This window comes from Vicugna pacos, chromosome 22 (genome assembly GCF_048564905.1).
Source record: "Vicugna pacos chromosome 22, VicPac4, whole genome shotgun sequence".
Taxonomy (NCBI): domain Eukaryota; kingdom Metazoa; phylum Chordata; class Mammalia; order Artiodactyla; family Camelidae; genus Vicugna; species Vicugna pacos.
The window spans coordinates 7,881,435-7,908,196 of NC_133008.1; the positions used below are offsets into that span (position 1 = coordinate 7,881,435).

At 53.1% G+C, this 26,762-nt stretch overlaps 2 protein-coding genes across 7 annotated transcripts; one reads left to right on the plus strand and one right to left on the minus strand.

The window, feature by feature from the left end:
• The first annotated feature begins 216 nt into the window (after nucleotides 1-216).
• Nucleotides 217-13,072, plus strand: PHYKPL (5-phosphohydroxy-L-lysine phospho-lyase). 5 transcript variants are annotated; one of them, XM_072947130.1, is made up of 13 exons: nucleotides 217-316; nucleotides 1,106-1,224; nucleotides 2,283-2,442; nucleotides 3,570-3,644; nucleotides 4,262-4,349; nucleotides 4,427-4,543; nucleotides 6,055-6,137; nucleotides 6,401-6,626; nucleotides 8,819-8,973; nucleotides 9,338-9,427; nucleotides 11,294-11,424; nucleotides 12,390-12,471; nucleotides 12,858-13,072. In XM_072947130.1, the coding sequence occupies exons 1-12, from the start codon at nucleotides 258-260 to the stop codon at nucleotides 12,437-12,439; spliced, it is 1,353 nt and encodes a 450-aa protein (XP_072803231.1). In that variant the 5' UTR covers nucleotides 217-257; the 3' UTR covers nucleotides 12,440-12,471; nucleotides 12,858-13,072. The 5 variants fall into 5 exon arrangements, 3 of the variants coding, with proteins under 3 accessions (XP_072803231.1, XP_072803232.1, XP_072803230.1); XM_072947131.1 differs by lacking the exon at nucleotides 12,858-13,072 and adding an exon at nucleotides 12,563-12,686; XR_012063061.1 differs by lacking the exons at nucleotides 12,390-12,471; nucleotides 12,858-13,072 and adding an exon at nucleotides 10,372-10,532 and having other exon boundaries at nucleotides 11,294-11,400.
• A 116-nt stretch (nucleotides 13,073-13,188) lies between these two features.
• On the minus strand, nucleotides 13,189-19,546 carry HNRNPAB (heterogeneous nuclear ribonucleoprotein A/B). 2 transcript variants are annotated; one of them, XM_072947132.1, is made up of 8 exons: nucleotides 19,311-19,544; nucleotides 18,977-19,219; nucleotides 18,062-18,230; nucleotides 17,214-17,372; nucleotides 16,900-17,031; nucleotides 14,913-15,033; nucleotides 14,111-14,251; nucleotides 13,189-13,802 (listed from the first exon to the last, which is right to left on the minus strand). In XM_072947132.1, the coding sequence occupies exons 2-8, from the start codon at nucleotides 19,195-19,197 to the stop codon at nucleotides 13,732-13,734; spliced, it is 1,014 nt and encodes a 337-aa protein (XP_072803233.1). In that variant the 5' UTR covers nucleotides 19,198-19,219; nucleotides 19,311-19,544; the 3' UTR covers nucleotides 13,189-13,731. The 2 variants fall into 2 exon arrangements, with proteins under 2 accessions (XP_072803233.1, XP_072803235.1); XM_072947134.1 differs by lacking the exon at nucleotides 14,111-14,251 and having other exon boundaries at nucleotides 19,311-19,546.
• Between the last annotated feature and the right edge of the window lie 7,216 nt (nucleotides 19,547-26,762).

Genomic DNA, 26,762 nt, shown 5'->3' on the forward strand with positions numbered 1-26,762 from the left:
GCAAACATGGCACCCGCGCGGCTATGCCTAAAGAACTTGGCAGGGGTGGGACGCACGCCACGTTTGTTAGCGGGACGAATTAAGGAACCAACGCGAAAGGCACTAGCTGGGTGCAGGGCGAAGGGAACCCCGAGCAGCCCCCTGAGCGGGGGGCGGGGGGGCGGGGGCCCGGGGGCGGGGCTTGTGGGCGGGGCCGCTCGGGGCCCGCCTCCCGTGCACCCCTCGGCGCCGCGTCTCGGCGCGGCTCCCGGCGCGCCATGGCCTCCGACCCGCGTGGGAAGGCCGCGACGCTGGCCCTGCGGCGGCGGCTGCTCAGGTACAGACGCGGCGGTGCGAGAGGGGGCGCGCGCGCGCGCACGACGCACGCACGACGCACGCACGTCTGGCTCGAAGCCCGCGGGCCTCCGCCCCGCGCGGCCTCGCCCGGCCCATCCGCCTCGCTCCGCGGGCTCCCGAGACGCCGCGGCGCGCGGCCGGGGCGGGCCGCCGCCGCCGGGACTTCCCGTGCAGCGTTCTGTCCGCACCCGCAGCCGCTGCCGGGCCCCGGGAAGTGACCCGGGAAGGGACTGGAAGTCCAGGCGAAGTGGGGGTGGAGGGTCGGCTCACAGGCAGCCTTAGAGAAAGTCCGCCTTCGACCTGTGCGAGAGGGGCTCTCGGTGGGACGTGGGGCAGGAGGCAGCCTCGGGCTAGAGCCTGGGGCTGGCCCCCAGCGGGCAGCTGTCGTCTGGGGCCCTAGAGCCGGGTGGCCCTCCTCTCACCCTTCCCAGCGAAGAAACACTGTCATAGGGATTCTGTTTGGGTCTGAGGCAGGCACCTTTTCTGGGACCTAAGAGACTAGTGGGCACATACGGGAATGAATGAAGCCACATAGCCTTCAAATGACTTAAGAAACTGTTTTAAAGTTTTAGCAATTTCTTATCCCATCCCTTTTCTCCTTTCCAGCCACCAGTGGAGTTGTGGGCTCCGGAGGCAGGGAGGCAGCATTTTGCCCTTCAAGCTTTTGTCCTTTCCGGAAGTGGGGAAGGGGTGGGGGAGGCCTGGGGTGGGTGGATTTCTCTCTTCAGGTCTTCAGACATGGCTGTCCATTCCTTGCATGTCCCCACAGCAATTCCTGCAGACTCTTTTTTCCTGAGGATCCTATTAAGATTGTCAGAGGCCAAGGGCAGTACATGTACGATGAAGAGGGGACAGAATACATCGATTGCATCAACAATGTGGCTCACGGTCAGTATCATACCTGGCTGATGGGGCAGGAGAGGACGCCAAGACTGAGAACCTGGTCCAGGGGTGAGCCTCAGGTTGCAGAGAAGTACAGAGAACTCAGCTTCAGCTTAGCCAGCATCCATGTGCAGGGAAGGCCTAGACTTTCCAGAGTAGCAGAAGTTTCCAAGCAGTAGCTGTGCTAAACCAGCATGGGTCAGAGACCTAGGTCTGGGGGTCTAGTTCTGCTTGGGAGTGACCGTGAGCTCAGAGAACAGCAGTGGGCCCGGCCATGACCAGCAACCCAACAGGGCCCTGGCCAAGCCCTGAGGGTAATCTCTGGTCCTAGACAAGGAAACTGAAGTAGGAATGCAGTTATCCAGATGAGGCCACTAGAGCTGATGGAAGAAAAGGGAGTCCAGTGAATCAGCAGGCAAATTGAAGGTTAATAAAGTAGAGGTTAAAAACACAGGTTCTAATTCCAGACTGCCTGGGTTCATATCCCTGTTCTCCGCTTGCTGACTTTGTAATCTCTGGCGAATTTCTTAAGTCTCTGTGCTCATTTGCGAAATAGACACGCTAACACTAGGTGCACACCTCCAGGTGTTTTTGGAGAATTAAGTGAGTTAATTCATGTAACTTGCTTAGAGTGTGCCTGGCACTTGGTGAGCCCTCAATACTGTTCTCATAATCCTTGGCCCTTGGCAGTCATTACCTCCCGCCCTACTGATTGGTGAAGTCCAGCCCACCAAAAAACACCCGTACCCCTCTCCATCCCCCAAACCCCACACCCTTTGTCTTTGTTAAGCAGAAGGCCACAAGCTTCCTTAAGAACATGGATTTCCTAGATTAGATTTCTGCCAGAGAAGTTTTTCTTCTGCCAGAATCTCAGGGACCCCTTTCTTGGTCTCCCTTTCTAGACTAGCATCTCTGTCTGGCCCGTCTGTCTTCAGGCTTCCCTCTTTCCTCACCACCTCTCCCTCCGTAACTGCATCTCCACTAGTTGGGTCTACAGATTGGGGCTGGGGGAGGCCAGGTGTGGTGGGATTGGCAGCTGTGTGATGGAGGTGGCTCTCTTGCAGTTGGGCACTGTCATCCTCTTGTGGTCCAAGCAGCCCATGAACAGAACCAGGTGCTCAACACCAACAGCCGATACCTGCACGACAACATCGTGGATTATGCGCAGAGGCTGTCAGAGACCCTGCCAGAGAAGCTCTGTGTGTTTTATTTCCTGAATTCTGGGTAAGTGCACTCAGCCAGCCCCCAGCAGAAAGGTGAGACAGTGATAAAGAGATGTGCTTACGTGGGTGCAGGATAGTGTAGCCCACTGAGTGTGGGGAGAGGCAGCCCACCAAGTGTGTGCCGGGCACCTGTGCTTATGAGTACACAGGCACAGTGCTGGGAGCTACAACCCAAACCCCTGCTCCATAAGGAACACAAACATCAAAGGTTCTTCAGAGAAATACAAAATCATAAGAAGGGTCATTGTCTGGCAGAAAAGTACCGGGAATAATGAGGCATAGAAGCAATGAGGGAACCTGGCATGCCCTGAGAAGGTCAGGGAAGGCCTCCCTGAAGAAGTGATGTTAGGCTAAGAGCTGACTAGGAGATGACTAGGTGAGGAGGAAGGAAGGGTGCTGCTGCTCGCTCCATTGGAAGTGCTTTTGTCATGGTTGGTCGCCACATGGAACGGCCTGTGCAAAGGCCCTGTGGCAGGAAGGGTACTGGCATCCTGGCACACTTGAGGAGCCAAAAGGCGGCCAGTGAGGAAGGGCACAGGATGGGAGCAGACACTGGGGAGGGAGGCAAGGTCCAGCACCCAGGGCTTTATCATCAAGTGAGGAATCTGTTTTTATCCTAAGAGCACTGAGAAGCCATCAGAAGGTTCAGGTTTTTTCCATTATCATTTATTACAAGATATTGAATATAGTTTCCTATGCTGTACAGTAGAACCTTGCTGTTTATCTGTTTTGTGTATAATAATTGGTATCTGCTAATCTTAAACTCCTCATTTATCCCTTTCCCCCCCGGTAACTATAAATTTGTTTTCTTAGTCTATGAGTCTGTTTTGTAAATAATTTCACTTGTGCCATTTTTTTAGATTTTACATATAAGTGATATCATATGGTATTTGTCTTTCTTTGTCTTACTTAGTATGATAATCTCTAGATCCATCCACATTGCAACAAATGGCATTTGATAAATATTTACCAAATGAGTAAATGAATGACTAACAGATGGTATCCTGAGAATCTTCTTGCTCCTGGAAGGGCTCCTCCTTCCCTCCTGCTTTCTCTGTAGGAAGCAGTTATCCAGGAGGGAAAGGCCCTGGACAGCTGTCCAAGCAGTGCCCAACTTTTCTGCCATAGGTCAGAAGCCAATGACCTGGCCCTGAGGCTGGCGCGCCAGTACACAGGACACTGGGATGTGGTGGTATTGGACCAGTAAGTGCTGTTTCCAGTGCTTGGGCCCGCCGCTTATTGGGAATTGGCGAGGATCTGATTTGGGGTGCCTTAGGAAAGGTGAAGGGCCTGGGCTTCTGGAGAGAAGCATGAGGACCTGGCCATAGAGACACCCCTGCACCCTCCCCAGGCAATTCTTTACTCTGGGCGTCCCTTCTGTGACGGCAGAGTATGGAAGAGTATTCTCTTCTGCGGGGCAGAGACTGCTTTAGAAGATGATGAGAGTTGGTCCCACATTTTAACTCTCAGAACAGTTCCAACAGTATTGAGTCTCTCCTGTGCATAAGATCCAGCCCAAGATTGTCACATTTAACATTCATTATAACCACAAAGGAGAAACCCCACCGCCACCACTTTACAGAGGAGAGAACTGGACCCCAAGAGCACGTGACTGGCCACCGTTACATGGCTAGTAAGCAGCCTTGCCGGAAGGCTTGCTGACTCCGAGGGCCGTGCTCATTCCCGGCCCTAGGGCTTGGGGGCTGTGTCAGAAAGGCTGGTCTTCCCGAGTGTCTCTGATGTGGGTAGACAGTTGTCAGGGCCAGGCCAGGGAGGACGTGTCACCGGGACCTGAGAGCCCTCTCCCTTCTCCTCCCCAGTGCTTATCACGGTCACCTGAGCTCCCTGATCGACATCAGTCCCTACAAGTTCCGGGACCTGGACGGCCAGAAGGAGTGGGTCCACGTGGTATGCGCTGCCCCAGTGGGCAACAGGCCGGTGCTCACGCCCGAGCCTGGGTGACGTGGTGCTGTCACTCCCCGCAGGCACCTCTCCCAGACACCTACCGGGGCCCCTACCGGGAGGACCACCCCAGTCCGGCTGTGGCCTACGCCAGCGAGGTGAAACGTGTGGTCAGCAGTGCGCAGGAGAAGGGCAGGAAGGTAACCACATCCACACAGGTCTGGTCCAGGAAGCGGCAAGTGTTGCCAGCCCAGGGCTGGGTCCTGGGAATCTTGAAAGAAATCGGAACCAGGGCCTGTCTGTGGGAATCTAGCAGGGGATTAAGTGCTCAGCAGAGAATTTAGGCAGAGATATGTCCCAGGCATTACTGGAGCCCAGGGGCCCAGGCTGGACTGGGCGGGTGTGAAGGCAGGCCCGTGGAGGGGTTGCTGCCTGATTTCAGTGATAGAAAGTGAGTAGGAGTTACCCACTCAGGTAGGGTGGGGTGTAGACAAGGAAAGGCATCCTCAACAGACGGGCAGCCTCTGCAGGCACCGCATGAGTGTGGGCCAGGCTGGGCAGGCAGGATATCAACCTGGAGAGGCTGGCAGGACTGTAGGCCAGAGGATGCAAGTGCCCCTCTGGCCGAGGAGCCTTTACAGGGTTTTAAGAGGGAGAGTAATAAGACCAAGGGATGCACCTGAACAGGGCCAGAGACATGAAGACAGTGACAGGTGTCGGGCTGTATTGGCCCGGCTCAGCGATGGGGAGACCCACCCAGGGCAGCACAGTGGAGACGGAGGGTGGGGCAGAGACAGGAGAGATGTGGCGTATACCCTGGAAGAGCAGCAGCCGTGGCGACAGTGGAGAGAAGGCGGCCAGCAGTTGGTGTGAGGGCTCTAGGGGGCTTTGCTGAAGGAGTGACAGCTGAACACAGGACATACAGCTAAGACAACTGGGAGAGGCTGGCAGAGCTGGATTTGGGAAGCCTGGCCTATGCGTTTCAGATGATCTGCACCTACTTATATAAAACCAGGAAAGAGATCGCTCTGGTGGCAGCATGAGTCAGGGATCAGTTTCCCACCCCCGTCCTCCCTTCGTCCCAGCAGTAGCCTCTGAAGCGGCTCCAAGGCAAAACACAGTTTTGTCATTGTCATTTCTGTAAGCAAAAGGGTCATCGAAGGGTTTCCAACAGGGCAGTGATGAGCTCAGGGTCTGGTTGAGGCGTCACCTGGTGGCCCGTGCAGGATGGGCTGGAAGAGGTCCAGTTAGAAAGCACTGCAGGAGGCCAGGGCAGAAGCTGGCAGGTCTGTCCAGGCGGAGGGGAAGGAATGGGTGCAGAGATGTCACAGGAGCAGTCAGAGGCTGTGCTGACTGGTGGGTGAAGGAGGAGGCTGAATCAAGAATAGGGCCAGATTGCTGTCCTGGGTGGGAGGGATGGGACTCACCGTGTGGGGGAAGGGAAGGAGCAGGCCTATTCGGGAGAGGCTGGTAGATTTCACCTGAGGCATGCTAAGCGCAAGCGGGCTGGAGGCATCCAGGTGCTAAGAGTTGGTTTGAGGCCTGAAAGAAAGCTACGTCACACACCGTGAGACATGATGGGAGCCTGAAGTCAGGGCGTAGCGAGGACAGTAGCTCATCCTGCTGGGCGCCAGCACTGAGCCAGCGTCAGCAGGACGCCCTCAGCCTGCCGCCCAGCCCCCCCACGGTGGCACTCCCTTCTCGTCCACAGATCGCAGCGTTCTTCGCGGAGTCTCTGCCCAGTGTGGGAGGGCAGATCGTTCCCCCTGCTGGTTACTTCCCGGCAGTGGCGGAGTGAGTACGTGGGAGAGGCTGCCCCAGGGAGGGCAGGGCTGCAGTGGGGTTTCCCAGCCTTTGTTCCACATTCCGACCTCAGCCTGGACTATTTGCTGGAATTTTCAGTCAAGTCCTTGAGGAAATAGTGGCTCTGAGAAGGCCAGCCATCTGCCTAAGGCCTGCGCACCTTACTGTTGGCAGAGTCAGAACTCAAGAGTCCCAACTCCCGGGCTGCCCCCTCTCACCACAGTCCCCCATCAGCTGTGTGTCCTCTGCCACAGGCACATCCGCAGGGCCGGAGGGGTCTTTGTTGCAGATGAGATTCAAGTGGGCTTTGGCCGAGTGGGCAAGCACTTCTGGGCCTTCCAGCTGCAGGGGGAAGACTTTGTCCCTGACATTGTCACCATGGGCAAGTCCATCGGCAATGGCCACCCTGTGGCCTGCGTGGCCACAACCCAAGCTGTGGCGAGGGCATTTGAAGCCACTGGCGTCGAGTACTTCAACACGGTGAGTGAAGGCTGCATGGCCAGGAAGCACCACGGTGGCTTCTGCACAAACAAGGCCACCGCTGCTCGCTAACTTTTTAGGAAATAGTTATTTTTCATAAATATATGTTATGAAAACATGCAGTGGGTTTTCATTATTTTTAAATAGCATATTTTAAATTCTTAAAATTAATATTTTTCAAATTTGTTTTAATTTCTGTACAGCAAATATTAATAGATATAACTCATGAACAAAAGCTCTGCGGGTTCCTCAATAATTTTTGAGAGTGATGAGGGATTCTGAGACCAAAAGTTTGAGAACCACTGCGTTCTCATTCAGTTCTAGGTTTTTCAGATCTTTTTGTTAACTTCTGACTGACACTGAGGTGCGAGGGCCTGTCTCGTGTGATGCTGCTTCTTTTGACACTTATTCTGTAAAATGTGTTGCAGTGACCTGGTACTTGGTTGCACTACATATCCTTGAGAAAAATGTGTTCCCTGAATGTTGGCCAGACTCTGGATGTCTCTTAGGTCGGACTTGTCAATTGTGTGGTTTGAATCTTCTGGATTCTTTCTGGATTTTTTTTTTCCTACTAACCTATTAGTAATTGAGGACTGTGTGTTGAAATCTCACACTATAATGAAAACTGATCCGTTTTTTCCTTCCTGTATTTTGAGGCTTTTAAGTATATGTTGGCCAGGCCATGATTCTAAACCAAAGATGCTCTTGGTAGATAGACATGCCACCTTTTAACAAGTTCACAGTTAATAATGTTATATAATAAGTAGCCTCAATCCATCCCATGTTCATTCCACACATGGTTTGCTTTGGACGTATCAGAAAGCTGCCTCATAGGAGAATCACCTAGAAAGCTTTTTATGATCTCAAGTATGAGGTTCTGAATGCAAATTTTCAAGATGGTCTACAGGATACCACTACACACCCATTAGAATGGCTACAATTAAAAAGACCACAATTCCAAATGTTTTTGAGGATGTGGAGCTACTGGAGTTTCACAGACTGAGTGGTGAGAATGTAACAAGGGTTGTAATAATACAGACACTTTGGAAAACAGTTATCATAGTTTTTTTATAAAGAAATATACATTTATCAAGCAGTTCAGCCATTCCACTCCTAAGTTACCTAAGACAAATGAGAACTTATGTTTACAAAAAGACTTGTTATAAATGTTCATAACAGTTTTATTCATAAATAGCCCAAAATCAAAATAAGCCAAAGGTCTATCAACAGGAATCTGGATTAAAAAATAGTGGTATGTCCATACAGTGGAATACTATGCAGTCATAAAATGAACAAACTACCAATGCATATAATAGTATGGATGAATTTGTAAAACTTGTTGAGCAGAAGCCAGGCACAAAAGGGTCATATTTTGTGATTTCCATTTGTATGGCATTCCAGAAAAGGCAAGACTGCAGTGACAGAAACAGGTCAGTGGTTGCCTGGGCCAGCAGTGGAGGCCTACGGTGCAGGTCCTTACTCAGACACCTGCAGTCAAAGCACTGAGGGTGCCTGAAGGGACAGCCAGTGCCAGTGTAGCCAGATAGGCCAGGTTTGTTTTAAGTCAGAAAAACACATTTTTGTGTGAAGTCTCTTCTTTTAAAACATTAGCACCTAATTCAAAACTCTTAATTATGCCACACAATCCAAACAAAGTGAACCCTCAGGCCCCGTTTGGCTCACGGGCAGCCAGCTTGTGATTTACACCCTAAAATCTGCCCTGGGCTCAGCCAACAGAGCCGTGAGCTCGAACCACACAGAACAGCTCTTCCTGGGTGTGGCTCTGGCGTGTTGCCCACGACCCTCCCGGAAGGAGGTGACGGGAATAGTGCAGCGCTGTGGGTCTGGGCCCAGCCCACAAGGTGGGGCCTTGACGCCTCTCGACAAAAACCAGCTCTGTGGGAATGCCCAGTACACCTTCCTCTCTGATTTTTACATCTCCTCAGGGCTCCTCCTGCACCCCTGGGGGTACTTGACCTGAGTTACTGTCACATTAGCACCTGGGAAGGTGGGACAACCCAAGAGGGCCTCAGGAGAAGCCCATTTACTGCCCGCATGCTGAGCCCTGTGGGATTCGGGCCTGTGCTCGCCACTGCCCTTGGAATGTGTGTGGCAGTTTCCTGCCCTTCACACTCCCCGGGGCATGGCCCGCCCTGCTGGGCATCTGACATGCTCTCTGTCCCCTGGCTTAGTTTGGGGGCAGCCCAGTGTCCTGCGCTGTGGGACTGGCCGTCCTGGATGTCTTGGAGAAGGAGCAGCTGCAGGCTCACGCCGCCTCTGTGGGCAGCTTCCTGATGGAGCTCCTTGGGCAGCAGAAAGCCAAACATCCCATCCTTGGGGACATCAGGTGAGACCCAGAGTAGCAGTCACTATCCACGAGCGAACCACCTGGGACAGGGGGGACTTTGATCTCCGCTCCACAGAGAAAACGAAGCACCAAGAGATGCTGTTGCCCAAGGTGGCACTTTGGGGGCAAGGAGTGGCGGGGCTGAAGCCAGGACAGACTTCCCTGTGTCCACATCAAGGGCCCCTCCCCACTTCCTGGCACTGTTTCATACCTTTCAAGGGTCCCTTGGCTCTAGGCCTCCCCAAGAGGTAAAGGGCCAAGCCCTGGGGGACTGATAGGGGCTTGGCTGAGGCCCAGGCAGTAGGTGAGAGCAAAGACCACAGTCCCTTAGGCCTGGCCTCTGAGCTGTCACCTTCTGCTCCAGGGGCGTTGGGCTCTTCGTTGGTGTGGACCTGATCAAAGATGAGGCCACGAGGATGCCAGCAACCGAAGAGGCTGACTACGTGGTGTCCAGGTACGTTTTCTTCAAACAAGTTGCCTTTGCGTGGTCTACGGCCCTAGCCGGGAGAGCCCACATCTTGCCTCTCCTTTTGTCCACCATGTTCCCGGGCACTCTGGGCCCACCGAGGGTGGACTGAAGGAGGTGGCTCTTAGCCTGAGTTGGTAAGGGGGCTGCCAATCTGTGCACCCCGTTGACTGGGCTCTGCGGACAAAGAAAGCTCGGTACCCAGTGCCTGGCAGCAAGGACTTCAGGTGGGCGCAGGCCACTCCCAGCCTGAGCAGCCACTTCCACCAGAAACGCCAGCGCGGCAGGAGCTCAGACCAGGCTGCCCCAGGGGCTGTGGCAGAACCAGAACCCCAACTCCTAGAGCAGGGTCTTCAGACAGACAGGGCTCCTGCTGCTCATCCGGGTTCAGCGGGTCCGGATGACTTGGCCCCTCAGGACTCAAGCCCTTGCCCCAGCTCCGGTTTGCATGGTCCTTCACTGGAACCCCGGGCAAGCCCCGAACCCCAAGAGCCGCTCCCTTCCTCACTCCTGCCTCCTTGGAAAACCATTATAGTGGCTGGTGTGTGTCCTTATTCAAATTGTGACACATGCATCCTCCTGTTCCGAATTCACATGAGCAGTACTGATGTAAAAATCTTCCCTGCCATGCAGTTTTTGAGGCTAAGCCCTCCCAAGCGGCCGTCCAGCCCCGCCTTCTCTCTGCGGGTTGGACGCACTGACCAGCTCGCCCACCGCTTCCCCCAGGGAGCTCAGGACTCGGGACTGCAGAATGGTCTGGGGGAAGACGGCAGCCAGATCCCCAGCCAAGCCTGACCTCCTCCACCTTAAAACCACCCCAGTGGTTTCTCCAGTTCAGTGAGGAAACGAACCAGGGGCAGGTGTTTCACTGGCAGTCACCCTGCTAGTCGGAGGCAGAGGTGGTTTTGAAGTTCAGAACCTGTTCTTTCTAGCAGGGCCACTGTCAGTGCCAGGAAGCCTGGGATGGGAGAAAGGAGCCAGCGACCGACTGAGAGCACCTTGCTCCTGACAAGGCTTATATAAAAAGAATAAAGAGTTAGTGGGAGTCAAGAGAGTACATACAGTCACATCAGACCCCTTTCTCAGGCTCCAGGTGGGTAAGGCCCTTTCCTAGCTTGGAAGTGTAAATGTAGAACAAAAATGATTCTTAGGTACCAATGACCATGTTAAAGATGGGGACGGTATCTTCCAAAAAAGAACTGAAAATTAGAACTGTTAAGACCTCTGGGCTGCAAGACAACCTGGGGGCAGGGCAGAGAAACAGGGCTGGCAGGGAAGTTACTAGGGCTAGGTAAGTGTTCCGCAGGTTCCTTATGCTACTCTGAATGTTAGCTTTTTTCAACTTAAAAAGTAAACCATAGCAGGGAGGGTACAGCTCAGTGGTGCACGAAGTCACAGGGTCCTGGGCTCAAGCCCAGTACCTCTATTTTTTAACAAACCTAACTACATCCCGTCAACAAATACAGAAATGTTAAAGTAAACCATACACATCACATAAACCATCCATTAAAATGGGAGGTGGAGGGACTCTTGCTGCCCACATTGTAGCCCCGGGGCCCATCTCAACTTGGCTTACACTGGGGGCCCCAGAGATGAATGAAATGAGGCCCCGGCTCTGGGGCCAGCAGGCTCAGGTCCAGGTGTGGGGCAGCCCAGGCGGGGGCCGTTGTGCTGAGCCGTAAAATTGGGCAGGAGCTTGGCAGAGAGTGGCTGGGGCCGTATCCTGGTGTGAACTGGCCTGTGGAGGGTCCTGAGGGCACTGTGGCTGCGGCCCTGCCTACGAGGCCAAAGTCAGGCTGAGGAAGATCTGGAAGGCTGGTGGGCGGCAGGCCCTGCTGTGCCCTGTCCTCACAGGCTGAAGGAGAACCACATTTTGTTAAGCACGGATGGCCCGGGGAAGAACGTCCTGAAGTTTAAGCCCCCCATGTGCTTCACCTTGGACAACGCACGACTTGTGGTAGCAAAGCTGGATGCCATCCTGACAGGTGAGCTGGAGGCCAAGAGGCTGCTGCTGACTGTCTCTAGAACCCAGCATGCCCAGGGACTGGGCTGTGACAGCTGAGCCAGGCCTCTGAGGAGTGTGGGAAGCAGGGAGCTGAAGTGGAGGCCCCCCTAATTCCTGCCTGTACCCCCCCCAAAACTCAAGCCCTAGGTAGGTGGGAGCTGAGCCATGTCCCTGCCCTCCCTGGGCAGGTACCAGCGCGGCAAGCAGGACGAGGGTTGTCAGCCTACCCACCAGAACTGCAGCGGGAGAGTCCATTCTGTCCTTACCGCTTCCATGAGATGAAGGTGGCAGCTTTGTGCTTTTTCAGCTGCCAAGTGGCTGAAACGAGATTTGTGCCCAGGACTGATTCAATGCAAAATGAAACTCCTCCCCACGTTCCTTGTCATTTAGGAAAGTCAAGGTCTCCCTTAAATCCACCTACAGGGGAATCTAATTACCAAATTGGACGTAACTATGTACTGAGGCTGCTTAGCACACGAGCAGAGTGCTCAGTGGGGAACCCAACAGGCAAACTCCTGTCCTCATGGTAGAGATCAGAGCAGCCCGGCCACTCACACCCCGGCCCCCTTCCCAGGACACTCTGCTGCTGCCCCCAGGTCTCTGGAGCTGAGGCCCAGTCCCTACTAGGTGTAACTGGTGGTGGTGTGGGGACCTGCTGGGAGAAGGGAGTGTGTGTGCAGGGAACCTGGGAAGAAAAGGCTGATGGCACATAACTGGCTTGGAATTCCTGTAGAGGGAACTTGAGACCGTAGTCTCCTGAAACCTGAGGGGAATGTCCTGTTGGGAAACTGCTGCTGACCCTGTGGCTGGGGGCCCACACACTCGGGTAAAGGGTGGGACACGGGCTTGGACAGGCCAGTGGGCACACTCTCCACGGTGAAGGCAGGGCATCTTCAGCAGAGGAGAAAGGCTGGCTAGTCTGGGTGGCTCTGCGGTCTTTCCCAGACATGGAAGAGAACGTGAGAAGCTGTGAGACCCTGAGGCTCCGGCCCTGAGGGAGGCCCTGCTGAGGCGTGTCCTTCTCTGGGTAAGTCTGGGGCCTTGCTTCCTGCTCCCAAAGGCCCAGGACTGGGCTCCTTACCGTCCAAAAGTCAGCAGCTCCAACTCCTTTGTTCCAGGTGATGTCCCTCTCTGTTAGTGCCAACACTAGGAGGCTCTGGCTGCTCCTCACCCCTCCCCTGCCAACATCTCCCGAATACTTTTGGATTTGATTGCTGGGCCAGGAGTGGCTATTTCCTCTGCCAGCCAGTGCCTCTAAAGGAAACGAAACTTCTGCCAGGCCTTCCCCACCTGGAGCCCCAGCCCAGCGCCGCCTCTCACAAACTACCTAGTCTTAGGCTTCCACTTGGTACCAGAACCAGCGCGGCCTCGCCCAGATCCAGCTGGCCCTTACAACTGTGCTCTCGTCTTCAGGTTCACACTGCCTCCACTGGAAGGTAGAGAATCCCACTGGTGAAGACAGGTGTTCCAAGGTGCTGCAGACTCATGCTGCCCTGGGGCAGTGTCCCCACTGGGGATGGTGAGCCCTCACTACACCATCATCACTCTTCAACAGTTGCCTCAAGCTTTCTTTAAAGGCTTGAGTCCTGGGCAGGGCCAGGGCCAAATCATTAAAAGAAATAAGCTAAGGATGCGGATAGTGTGCGGTTATGCCTGACAGGGCGGTTAGGTCATGGAAGACACTGGAGCTCAGAAAGCTCTGGAGCACCTGCCCCCCTTCAGTGTGCCCCACACTCACCCAGGCTCAGGGGTTTTTAAATTTTTATTTCAAAAGCTTGGATAGCTTCAATATCCAGGTCGTGGCAAAATCAGGACACGTGTAAAATACCTTACAATACATTAGATTCCCGAAAGGTACCAAAAAGTACAGTAAAATTAACACTTCCATTACAGGAAATGTATGACACAAATAATATAAAATTAAAAGGTGAAAAAAGGTGACACTGGTTTCCTAAGATACAATTTACTCTTTACAACCAGGGTCCACACAGATGCAGGCTGCAGAGCAGCAGTGGGAAGCAGACCCTCCGGCCTGGCTCTGGGTCACCCGGTAATAAAAAATCAGCCCATAATGCCTCTCTGGCCTCTTAAGACACCACACGCTGCCTAAAACAACTAGAGCTCTGGAAATATTGAACAGGAGAGTGATTTCCAAGGGGAAATTTTTAAATAAGATGCACATGGGACAGGCTATAGAAAGTTTGCCAAGTTAAATTTGGTACATAATTGTGTTCACTCGATATCCAAACAAAGCGTGTGCGGTCAGTCGGGCACTCCTGCCGAAGCCTCAGTATGGCTTGTAGTTGTTCTGATGGCCACCGCGTCGTTGGCTCTTCCCGTAATTTGTGCTACCCTGACCTAGGGACGAGAACAACAGTGACAGCAGCTACAGCTTACTGAGCCTTTACCCTGTGCCAGGCGCTTGAGAGGCATCCTCACTGGAGCCGACAACTCTGTCCAGCAGGATGTCTTCCCACCTTCCTGAGGCCCACAGCTCTAGAGCTCGAAACTGGGGAGCTCCAATGACCGAGCCAGGCCACAAAGCCCAGCCTGTCCGACTCCAAAGCCCCTGCTGCCAGCGGCCCGTGCTGCCAGCGGCCCCTGCACTGTCTGTCCTGCCTCCCGGGATGGACGAGCAGACGGGGGTCTCCCTCTCTCCTACTTACTGTAGTCGTAGCCGGGGCCGTAGCCGTAATAGCCATAGGGCGAGTAGTCGTAGCCGCCATAGCCAGGCCCGTAGCCCTGCTGGTAGCCGTAGCCCTGGTTCCAGTAGCTGCCGTAGCCCTGATTCCAACTCTGACTCTGACCTGTGGGGGGAGCAGGGCACAGGGGCCCATGGACCATTTAGCACACGCAGGAGCTAGGATAGAGGAAATCCTGCCCTTTGGGTGGCGAGGTTACTATGGCAACTCAGAAAGGCCAAGGGGCTGCTGTCCTGGTGTAAAGGGCCCTGGGCCCAGCCCTGCACCTGAGAGACCCAAGCTGGGGATGAGAAGGCCAGGCCAGGAAACTAACTTCGCTGGGGCAAATGAGGCAGCTCACTCTCATTCACGTCACCCTCTGATCACCCCCACCCTCCGTGGCAGCTTGGCCTTAAAAAGGATGGAGTTCAGGCTTTGGAGTCAGAGGGGCCTGGGATGGAAGGTTAAGCGCCTGGCACAGCCTTGCCCTACCCTTCTGCCCACCTGCCCATGGGTGTGCCAAGACTCAGAACAGCCAGAGCCAAGCACGCCCCACCGTGCCCCACCACTCAAGAGTGATGCAGATAGACACCCCCTCTGCCCTGGGGCCCTACAGCTCTTCCACTCCAAGCAGCAACAGCACCACAGCCTCGACCCAGGAGAACCAGTCCTGGTCCTGCCCACCTGGCTGCAATGAGCACTAGAGGCCAGAAAGCCCCCACTGACAGGCACAGAAGCTCCATGCAGGCAGGAAAACAGAACCTGTCTTCACTGGGGATCCACTCACCTCCTCCACTTCCGCCACCACCGCCGCTGCCTCGGTTCCCTCGGTTGCGATTCCCGCGGCCCCCGGAGCCATACTGCTGCTGTTGATAAACCTCTTTAGGCTGAGCCACCTTGATTTCACACTGAAAGCCAAGAGAGCAGTGGGTCATGCCAGCAGGAAGAGCTCTGGGCAGGGAGTGTGCATAAAGGCCTTCACTGACCAATATTCAGATGGCTCATCTTGTCTACCTGCTCATAAACAGCACGTGCTGCAATGGAAACCACCCCGGGGCTAGCTCTGAGAAGCACAACTAGTACCCAGACTGACTGAAACTCACACACAAGCACCTTTTTGGCTCAAGCCCTTCCCCAGGACACTTGAAACGATGTGATACACCAGTAGGTCTGCGGAGGGTCACCCTTGGGCGCTCCACATCTAACAAGTGGGAAGAGAGCTGCGAGACAGCTGGGCCAGTGCCGGGCCAGTGGAGGAAGACACCACACCAGGTGTTAGTCTGCAGCCACCTTGGCCCCAGTGGGCAAGGGAGTCAAAGAAGGCCTCCATTAGAGAAAAAACGCCTCCCTTTTCCCCCAACAAGAAATAAAGCATCCCACTCAAATATGCCAGTGAGGCAGCAACCCTAACCTCCATCTTACATAGGAAGAAAGCCACTGACGTTCACGGCAGGCCTTCCGTAAGGCCACAGTGCTCCCCCCACTTCCTCCAACCACTAGTCTGTTGTTGGGACGGGCTAGATGTGTCCCCTTAGGGCCCAGAGTCTTATTTCCTTTTTGCTCACAACTGTCTAGTGCGGGTGGGGTCACAGACCTTCCAGTGCTCCTGCTCAAGTGTTTTTTTTTTTAAAAAGTCCACTGACACAACCTGCCCTCGTTAAGACTAGTAAGAAACCACTTTGTACAAGACATCCCTATACAAGCACTCATATAAAAATTAGCAAATTATCCCCAACTGATGTAATACCATGTTTTCTATCTCAAGTTTAAAACGCCAAATACACCAACTAAATAAACTTACTCTGCGACCACCACCAGTAGTTTGTCTAATCCTAACAGGCTCTGCCTGCCCACTTCACATTATGGCACAAGGAAAAGGCCTCTCTCCGTGTCACTGTCCTCTGGGGTAACCATTAATGGGCGACATCTCACGTAAGAGCCCCATGATCCAATCTCATTTTACATAAAACTTAAGGTCCCAATCCCAAATCCAATCTTTCCAAATTCCTAGCCAGGATTGAGGAGCCCCACCCTACTGGTCCCACCTAATCTGGCTGCCACCCCTGCTCAGGCAGAGCCTGCCACACCCTGCCGACAGTGGGCCACACCCTCAACTCCCAACTGCCACCTGGAGAATACTTAAAGCACATTACCTACTCTCTCCTGTCCAGAGTTCAGGGGTTAGAGCTGCACCTCAGTGTACACCTCACTGCACAGGACTCTGCTCATCTGAAGTTAAACGGGCCCTGAGCTTAAGCTGGCCAGGACCCTGGGAGCTCTTTGGGAAGGATCTTTGGGATGGCAGTTAATTTAAACAGTGACCAAAGGGTATAGAGGTGAAAAGATTTGGTTGTAGCAGGAATAAAGATAGGAGAAAAGGCTGCGGCAAGCTCTTAACAGAAAGACACTTGACCACAGGGAAATCAGTAAATGGCAGCTTTAGAGTATTTTCTGAGAACTTAACTGCAGGCCTTATACACTTTGTACTCTAGCGCCCTAACACCTTGATCTCTAGCTTTAAATCAGGAATTGAAGAAGCTACTCAGCGTACTCCCTACCCCACAGAAGCCTCCCATCCTCTCCTGCCTCCCGCACATCCCGTTTACTGCCAGTCCTACTAGCCAAGGAGTTCCCCGAAGGACAGGACCGCGCGCCCGTGAGGACAGCAGACACTGCAGTAAGCTGTGCCCTGGAGAGCTCCTGCAGGTAAGCCCCTAACTCACACCTGGAAGGGCCAGCAGGTGGTCACGCACACACAGCTGGGGACACCTTACCTTACTTCCACTGATAGTGTGGAACTTTTTCTCTAAAACTTTCTTCACAGGTTCCTCTTCTTTAAAGGTGATGAAAACAAAGCCTCGTCTTTTGTTCGACTTTGGATCCATTGGAAGTTCAATGGCTTCAATCTGTAAACACAGGCAAAGCTCAGGACCAGTGCCTGCCTCCCTTACCCCAGGGACTAAATTAGGGAACTCAGCACTCACATAAACACCAGAGACTGGAAAGAGCTCCAGCCAGCCAAGACTGCCAAGGACCAAGAAAGCAAGCTCAGGGCAGCTGGCAGGCCACTCTGGGGGCATACACTCACCTCCCCAAACTCGCCGAAGTACTCCCTGATCTTCTCCTCAGTGGCTTCAGGATTCAGACCCCCTACAAAAATTTTCTTTACTGGATCCTTCTTCATGGCCATGGCCTTTTTGGGGTCAATGACACGGCCATCCAACCTATGCTCCTTCTGGTCTAAAACCTGTTCCAACAGAAGCAAGTTGAATACCAACTTGGCAGCATAACCCTTGACAAGGCTCTTCCCTTTGAGCCACAACATGTACACAAAACGTGCTTCATCCCCTCCAACCTGACTTCCCAACCCAGCCCCCAAACTTCAAGTACACCTGGTTTACCTAAACACGTATAAACCTGTCCTCACCCATGCTGTGCACCCCTGTTCCTGCCCGGGCAGTCCCAATTTAAGGCCTCTCTCCTCCAGAATTAAAGCAGCAGAGATTAAAAGCACAAGCTAGAGCTGGGGTGCTAGGACTGGAATTCTCACCCCCCACCCCTTACTACTAATGTGATCTCATCTACTTACACTGAGCCTTAGGTTTGTTGTCTTCTGTAAAGTGGCCTAAAATAATGCCTATCTCCTAGCAACCACGAACTCTCTTCTAGTTCCCGCAATGAAGCATCTGCTTTAACAGGGTCCAGAATAGGCACCAAGGTAAGTGGTCCACTATAATCTTCCTGGACCACTTTGGCCCATCCTCACTCCTCCCCTTAGTCTCTACTTTTAATCCCTTTAAAAACAAGAGCATAAGTTCCCAACCTCTCTGCTTTTCCCAAAGCACTCAACCACGTACAGAACACGTAAGCCAACCATGGTCTAAGAACGTTGTTCTCTTAGAATACAGGCTGCTGACAGTAAAGTACCCAGCTTACCTTCTCCACACTGGCTGCATCTTTGAAGAGGATAAACCCAAATCCTCTTGACCGGCCCGTGTTGGGATCCATTTTTATTGTACAGTCAACGACCTCTCCAAATTTGGTAAAATAATCCTTTAGGTCCTTTTTGCTGGTATCCCAGCTCAGGCCACCAACGAACATTTTTCTGAAATGGTGAAGTGAAACACATGGCAAGCCTTAAAAAAAAAGCTATGAGTTTAGAACGACTGACTCTGGCAAAGCTTTCACTGAAAGGATTATAAACAAAGCCACCTTTCGGACAAAGGTCTACCCTTAGAGTCTGTAAGGGTTCTACCTCTGGAAGAGATTAACACATCTCCACTACCCTCCCAAACCCAACCTTGACCCCAACAAAGCCTCTCAGGTGACTCCGCACCCGGAGCCTGGCGAGGGAAAGGGCAGCCTGGCCTGAGAGAGGCCCGGAGCATCACAACTGGCTGGAAGAAACCTGATTTGTCTAACCAACACGTATCAAAACGCTACGGCCCCTGCCGGGGCACCCCCTTGCAGAACTCGCTCTCAAGAAACTCCAGGCTTCCGGGGCCGAGCCGCGTTCAGACCGTGACTCCGCCCTCGGCAGGAGGCGGAGGAGGGAGGCCGGGGCGCGCGCCAACTCCGCCCACGCAGCCAGGGCAGCCCGCGACCGGCTCGGCCCCGGGTGCGAGCGCTCCCCCCCTCCTTCCAGGCCGCCCGCCCCCAGCCCGCTCGAGCGGCCCCGGGGCGGCGCCAAAGTCGACCCAACAAACTCCGGCAAACTCCGGCGCGCGGCGCGGCGCGGCTGGGCTGCGGGCAGCGAGCAGGCCCGGCCGCCCCTCCCCCCGCCGCGTGGCGCCAACAAAAGGCGGCCCCGGAACAAAGGCGGCGCCCCCGTCGGCCCGCGGCCGCACCTACCCCGCGTCCTCCTCGTTCTTGCTGGCGTTGATCTGGTCGCCCTCGGCGCCGTTCTGGTTGCCGGACGAGGGCGCCGCGCTCCCGCCTCCGGCTCCTGCCGCGGCCCCGGTGCCGGTGCCGGTACCGGTGCCGGCCGGCGACTCGCCTTCGGGGGCGGCCTCATGTCCGTTCTCGGTGGCACCCGTCGTCTCCATGGGCTGCTCCTCACCCGCTTCCGACATGCTAGGCCGAAGCGCGCGGCTCCTGCAACGAGGCCACATGCGGCCACAGCGCGTCAGACCGGCGCGGCTCCCGCCCGGGTTCCCGCCCGGCGCCCGCGGGCCCGGCCGCTCACCTCGCCGCCGATGACGCCGCGGGGCCCGCTCGTCCCCACCCGCTGGGAAGGCGCCACGGGCTCCGCTGCGCTCACGCTCGCGCTGCCGGACCTGTCCCCCGTCTTCCGACGGAGCCGCCGCAACCTCGAGTCCTCTTCCTCGGGCGCCGCCGCTGCCGCACGGAACCCACCAACTAACAAGCGTGCTCAGGCCCGCACGGTGCCGCCGCCTGACAATGCCGACTCGTGGCGCTCTTTATAATGCCGGAGCCGGGGCCACCTCGCAACAAGGCGCATGCTCATTGGCCTCGTCGGCCCGTCACTCAACCCCGCTCCGACGTCCCATTGGCTGCAGCGCCGCACGCACGCTGGAGCCGGGCGGGCTTTGTCCTCATTTTAGAATCCGCGCGAGCCGGGGCCTTGCGGAGGGTCGCCGGGCTGGTGGCTTGACGGCACTACCTGGTGCGGCCAGCAGCCCGAGGCTAGCTAGCTTCTGTGGGGCCCAAGACTGGCCCTCGGCCCTCTGAGGCTGTAGTCTCTCTTCGCGGTGCGCCCCGTCCCAGCCATTAGCAGCCTCGGCTACTCCATTTCCCAAAAGAGGAAACAGCTCTAAGAAATTTCGGAAACCAAGGTCCCTGGCTGGAAATGGCAGAACCCGGCCTTCAGCGATTGGGCGCTTAGGGTCCTCCAGGGCCCTTGGCCTGGCTGGGAGAAGTCGGGACGGAGCCCGCCCTGCCGCCTTGACCTTGGTGCTGTCTGAGCCACGCGCTCCCGCCCTTTCTGCCACCTCCCCTGGGGGCCAGATGCGGGGAGGGGGCGGAGTCCGCCAGGTGACTTGCCAGTGATGCTCCACCGATATGTGGCGGGAGGAAGGGTTGGGAGTACCATATCCCCCAGTCTTATGTCACCTGACAACACCGGGACGATTAGCATCATATTTACACTTGTAGAGTCATTTATTTTTTGCTGAAATCTATTTTTAAGAAAAATTCACCACTTCCCTGAAATGAAGTTTGAGGGAAGGGAAGAATAGTCCTCTTTTTCTGGTAGGAAAACCCCTTACTATTTATATACTTGACCACCAAGCTTGAAAGGCCTGCATAATCCCGTGATTCCTTTTAATCAAATGGGTGACGGACCCCGAATGAACCAGGATTAAAACCTCTGAAGCCTGGGGATTACCAAATAACGGCAGAACACTAGTAGCTGATGTTTCCTACTGGGTTCCTGCGGCCAGGCCCCGTGGTGGGCCGGGCATTCTGTTTTCTCATCTGGTGTCCTAACAACCCTGTGGAAGGTGGTACCTACCAGTTTATAAGTGAGAAAACAAGCCTAGAGTCCTGGTCCAAAATTCACTTCCTAGTCTGAACAGCCAGTGTAGTTACCATAAGAATGTAAAATGTGACTTTCACATTTGGAAAAAATAATTTTCAGATAATTTGAAAATTATTAGCCACACAATGCTGCATTTCCCCCAAAGTATCAACCACCTAGAGCTGGGGCACCCACCCACCAGATTAGCAAATGCCTCTGGTTCATCCCAAGGTCCATCTGACCATTTCACTTTCAGGCTTGATTCTATACCTGGAATTCACATGTCTCCATAAAACCTTGGTCATGTCACTGAAATCTGGTGGTAAGGTTTCCAAGAAAGTCCCTAACAAACTCCACCCCAGCCCTTGCCCACCCACAGAAATAAGGGGGAGGGATTTGGTCACAGGTGAGCATGGGCATAGCTGCCCAAGCCATGAAGAAAATCCAAGCGATCAAGTTCAAAGTCAAATAGTCTGAGAATAGCCACAGGACATAACTACTGAGGCACTTAATCTTCCGTTCTCATCCACATGGATTCTTTTAGCACAACTTGGGAAACACTTTCAGTGACATAAAAAGTCTGGATAACAACGTGTGGGTGTTGCATCACAGTTTGCAAAATGCTTTCACCAACACTGCTTTATTGGAGCTTCAAAATAACTTTGCATGCAGTTATCAATAGTTTATGCACCAAAACTCTGAAATCACACAGCTAAAATGACGGAGCCACTAACCCAGCACTGGCAACTCCGCGTTGTTCCCAGGGCTCTTGACTAGTGTAAGACAAAGAGGCTCTGAGCACCTGTGTCCCTTGGTCTAAATTAGATTTCATATCAGATTAAATGATTCTGAGGCTCAAATGAAGCAATGGCTCAGAAAGTACTTCACGAACCATAAAGAATGGCAGACAAATGGGGGTCAATCTCAGCACAGCATGCTTTTATATTGCACCCAAGCGTGCTTCTGACAGGCAGCACGCTGGGATGTTTGGAAACAGCAGGAAGTCCCTTTGACACAAGGGACTCTTGTTATTGGGTCCCAGTTACAGACTTGAGTTAAGGGCATCTTCTATGACAATGAGGTTCTCAAATTAGCAAGCAGCCCATTTACCCCTGAAGGTCCCTTAGAGTACAGTCCCCTGGCTTTGGGGAGTCAGGCTGTCAGGCAATGTATGTGTAAGCATGTGTACAAGCACCAACTAGAATAGCAAGGACACAAAATGCATTTTGAAAATTCTTTAAAAAAATTTTTTGGCTAAGCTTGCAAGGTAGAAGTTGCAGGAGTTAATTGCAAACATGTAAACATGTCATGACTGTAGTGGCGGACTCCCACGCGGGGGCCACTTCCCACAGCACAGCTCTACCACCTCCAGCTCCCTCACTCCAGGGCTGACTCTGGCTCCAGCCAGAGGAAGCTTTCTAAAACGTAAGTTGGATCTTGTCACACTCTTTGTGAAAACTTTGGCTGGTTTCCCAGTACTCTGAGGATGAAGTCTTGACCCTGAATCTGGGTGAGACAGTTGGGGCTCATAGAAATCTGTGCCCTCCTCCCTCCAACCTCTCTTGCTGTATGATCTGTGAGTGGAAGGGTCACTTCCAGGCCTGGGCAGTCAACACCAGGTGTGTTCTTCAGACCTCTCTTCCTCTGAAGACCACAGAGCCACATTATAGAGAGAGATGTTCGACCCACATCCAACTTGACATGAGCAAGAAATGAACCTGGACTAGGTCAAGCCATTGAGATATGGGAGTTTATCTTTAATTGCAGTCTAGCCAAGCCTGACTGTCCCACTCAGCTTGAGAAGCCTGGCATGAGCCACCCCAGCCACATCTCATGCCCAGCTCTCCCCTCTAGCTGATTTCTTTCCTGGAACTCATCTGCACCCTCTTGTCTTTGCACCTGCTATTCCCTCTGCCTGGAATACTCTTCCTCAAATTTCACTTGCCTACTCTGCGTATCTGTTTTGGGCAGAATTGTATGCGCCCAAAATATATGTTCAATTCCCAACCCGCGGTACCGGTACCTGTGACCTTATTTGGAAATAGAGTCTTTGCAGATGTAATCAAGTTGAGGCCAGACTGAGGTAGGTAGGGCCCTAATCCAATATGACTGGTGCCTTATAAGAAGAAAAGACACACAAACAGCTGGACACAAGGAAAACACCACGTGATGACAGAGGCAGAGACTGGAGTGATGGTCTACAATCCAAGGGCCTTAGTTCAGATTGCTATAACAAAATACCATGGACAGGTGGCTTAGACAACAAATTTATTTCTCACAGCTTTAGTCTGGGAAGTCCAAGATCAAAGTGTTGGCAGATCTGGTGTCTTGTGAGGGCCCCCTTCCTAGTTTGCAGAGGGCTCTCTTCTCATTGTATCTTCACATGGCAGAGAGCAAAGAGAAGCAAGCTCTCTCATGGCTTTTCTTAAAAGGGCACTAATTACATCATGAGGGCCCTACCCTCATGACCTCATCTAAACCCAGTTGTCTCCCAAAGGCCCCACTTCCAAACACTATCACACTGGGGACTAGGTTCTCAACAGATGGATTTGGATTGACACAAACATTCAGTCCATAGCATGAAGGTACACCAGTTGCCCACAACATCATAAGCTGGGAGAGAGGCATGAAGCAGATCCTCCCCTAAAGCCTTCAGAGGGAACATGGCCCTACCCACACCATGAATTTGGTCTCCTGGCCTCCAGAACTGTGAGACAGTCTATTTCTGTTGTTGTCACACCACCCTCCGCCCCTAGCTGGTGGTGCTTTATTACCGCAGCCTTAGCTGACTAATCCAACATCCATCAGACTTCAGCTGTGACAGGCCCCGAGGAAGAGCCCATCTCAGAGCACAGACTGTGCAATATTGACGTTGATCTTGAGTTCCATGAGGTCCTGCACCAGGTCTGTCTCCTTCACCCCAACACCTCCAGTGGGCAGCACTCCAATCTGTGCAGAATGAATAAAAGATCCCCCAACCCGAGGTGACAAACTGGCTCCTAGTGGGCTGATTCTGACTCTCAGATGGGCTTGCTTGCCCCATACAGTGTCTCGAACATTGTAAAGAATTATTTGCCTCCTCCCTTTGGAGCCAAATGAAGTAGCTGAGAGAACTCCTCTGAGCCCAGAGTGGCAGGCTTTGCTCCGCCAGTAGCTTTACCAAGAGAACCAGCAAGGAGCCGGCTGTTACCTCTTTCACAGAAGGGGAGCCATCCTCCCAACCTCTCACCAGAACGTGTGAGAGCAATGAGAGTTGGAAGAGTTAAGAATCAGCTCTCCTCAATGGCAAATGGCGTTGAAAGAAAATGTCCCACACGCCGATGTGTTATAATAAGAAAGTCTGCCTAGAAGAAGATGATCTGGGAAGGGAAGGCGACATTATTTACAGCTTTAAAACAGTGTTCGAAATGGGAAAATGAAGTACTTAACACTAAAAAAATTATTTGTCAACATTTACGAAGCATGATTTTTCTACAAAATGTTGTATTTCCAGTTACTTTTGGAAAATTGTTGGATGCAGTCACACTGGGCCGCAGTCCCATGTGTCCAGCAGGCGGGACAGGTGCTGTCCACCTCACTCCAGTCCCCACCAGGTCCTAATGTCTTGCTCTTGGGCCCCCTAAACTCACCTTCAGCAACTGAATGCATTAGGGATATCAGTCCCTAACTAGGCCTCCATGAAACTCAGCTTCTTCATCTTTAAAACAGGGGTAACACACATATATATTATATATGTAATTATAATATATGTGTATATAATACATATTATATTATGTATTATATAATATTTTATATATTGTGTATAATAGATAATATAATTATTGTATATGTGTGTGTAACTGAATCACTATGCTGTACATCAGAAATTAACACATTGTGTAAAAAGGTAATTAATTAATTAATTAATTAATTAAACTGTAAAACAAGGGATGGCAGCACTTGCCCCTCCGCACTCCTACAGGGATGAGACCGTCCGCCAAGAGTTCAGCAGGGAGACAGGCGGGCAGGAGGCAGAAGTGACAGCTGCTAGGGCTGCTAACAAGAATTACAATAGAGGCCCCCAGGGAAGACTCCTTCGCTTGATGGGCTCCCCATCCTGTCTTAAATCCTCCAGACAGACTCGGAAGATGTGGAGATGCTCTGCTAGCCAGTGCTCCCCTAACCCCGACCCACTAAGGTCACATTTGCAACAGCCACCTGTGCCTACTTGGAGTCTCAGAGGCAGCCTCTGGCCAGCAGAGGCCAATCAGAATTGTCTAGGACACCCTTCTGGAATCAGACCTCAATGGAAGATGCGGCATGTACAGACCTAACCCTCCCAGTCTCCTTGGAGCTCGCAAGGCTGCCTTCAGTGAATGAGACATACAGAGGGGCCTGGTCTGGCTTCATGTCACAATCTCTGGTGTAGCCTTTAAAATTTAAGCTTCCTCTGGGACTGGACTCTCACTTTTGTACAGCATTCTGGGCATGGGGATAGGGACAGATTTAGGGCGCACTGCTGCTGACCAGGTTGGAGAAAAGTCTATGAAATCAGGAAACACCTATGTCCTCTCTGAAAGGCAGCAGTGCCCCCTCAGAAGAGCAGCCTTGGCGGCTCCTTTGCATGGGGCTTAGCACTGGCCTGCTGTCTGACTCTGTATGACTCTTGAACAAAGAGTGATTTTTAAATTTTTCAATGATTGAAAAAAAATCAAAAGAATAGTGTTTCATGACACATAAATTCTATGAAACCCAAAGTTAGTGTCCATAAATAATGTTTTAAATTCTGCCAATAAAAATGTATGGAAATGTTTCATTTCTTCTCATATTATTTACCTACCTACATAATATCATCTAAATTTTGCCTCTTGGCCCACATAGCCAAAAATACTTACTATCTGATGCTATAAAGGGCAAGTTTGCCCATCTAGACCCCTAAACTCCAATACAGGGTCATTTTGGCCCCTAAACTCCAATATGGGAGCTCCAGATTTGGCTTTGGAATTAGAAGGCCCAGCTCAAATCCCAGCTCCTGTACGTCCCAACTCTGAGACTTAAGAACAAGTTATTTCTCCTTTTTGAGCCTCAATTTTCTTCATTTGAAAGTCAGGCCAGCACTCAAAGGGCGTAAAGAGGGTGAAAACCCAGCGCCTGCCGTAGATCTGGCCGCTCATTCACTAGTTTCCAGTCCCCCAGTCTCATTCCAGTTTCAGTCTGCACATCTCCAGCTGCAACACCTATCCACCGAGCCCCCGTCGCCTCATTGGGTACCTTGTCCAGGTGATGCTCGGGTCAGTCGCCGCCTTCCAGCATCCTCAGCAATCTCCATCTCCCCTGGCATGGGTCCCACATGGGTGGCTTCTCAATAGGTTTGGCAGCGCAAATCGCCGTCTGCCTGGAATAGCCTCCCTTCTTCCTCACCTTCCTCAGATTCTGTTTCCTCCAAGATGATACCCACCCACACCACCGCCGCCCACTCTGCAGCCCCAGCAGTCCGCTTGGACTCACAGGTCTGCCTTTCCTCGGGTCGACGGCAGCACTTCCGGCACGCCCGAGGGGTGATCTGGGCATGCGCACAGGTCTGGTCCCTGCAGGTGAGGACCAGTTTCCAGCCCAGCCCTGCCCAGCCCTCTCCGCATTCTTAAGACTGCCCCAGTGAGGCGCGGCCCAGAGTTCCAGGACCACGTTCTTCCCTTCCCCTTGAGCTCCGTGACAGAAACCTCATCAATTCTGACATCCGGTATCTGAATCTTAACTGCTCCGTTTTTCAGCAGAGCCCCGACCCATGGACTCCCCTGCCCATCTTGCCCAGTCCCAACGGCTTCTGCTTTATAGAACCAGCTCCAGTCATGCTCTCTCCTGGGCCCAGGTCGGCCTGGTCACCACCAGCTTATGCTGGGCTCGCCTTGGCTGTAGGGCAGGGCCCACCCCACCCATTTTCCTTCATCAGCTCCTGCCAGTAAATCTTTGCCTCCTGGGGAAGTGTGTCTTCTAAAATTGACCCTCCCTTTGGCTGTTAGGTCAGAACCACTTCCAGCAATGAAGAACGATGTCCCAGAGTTGAACTTGTGGCCAACAAGTTCTCCCGTCCCCAGTTAATGTTCCTCCATTTTGCCAAAGAGGTGAGAACTAGCCTCCCACTCACTGGTGGGACCTTGAGCCCTGACCCATGGTGGGAGC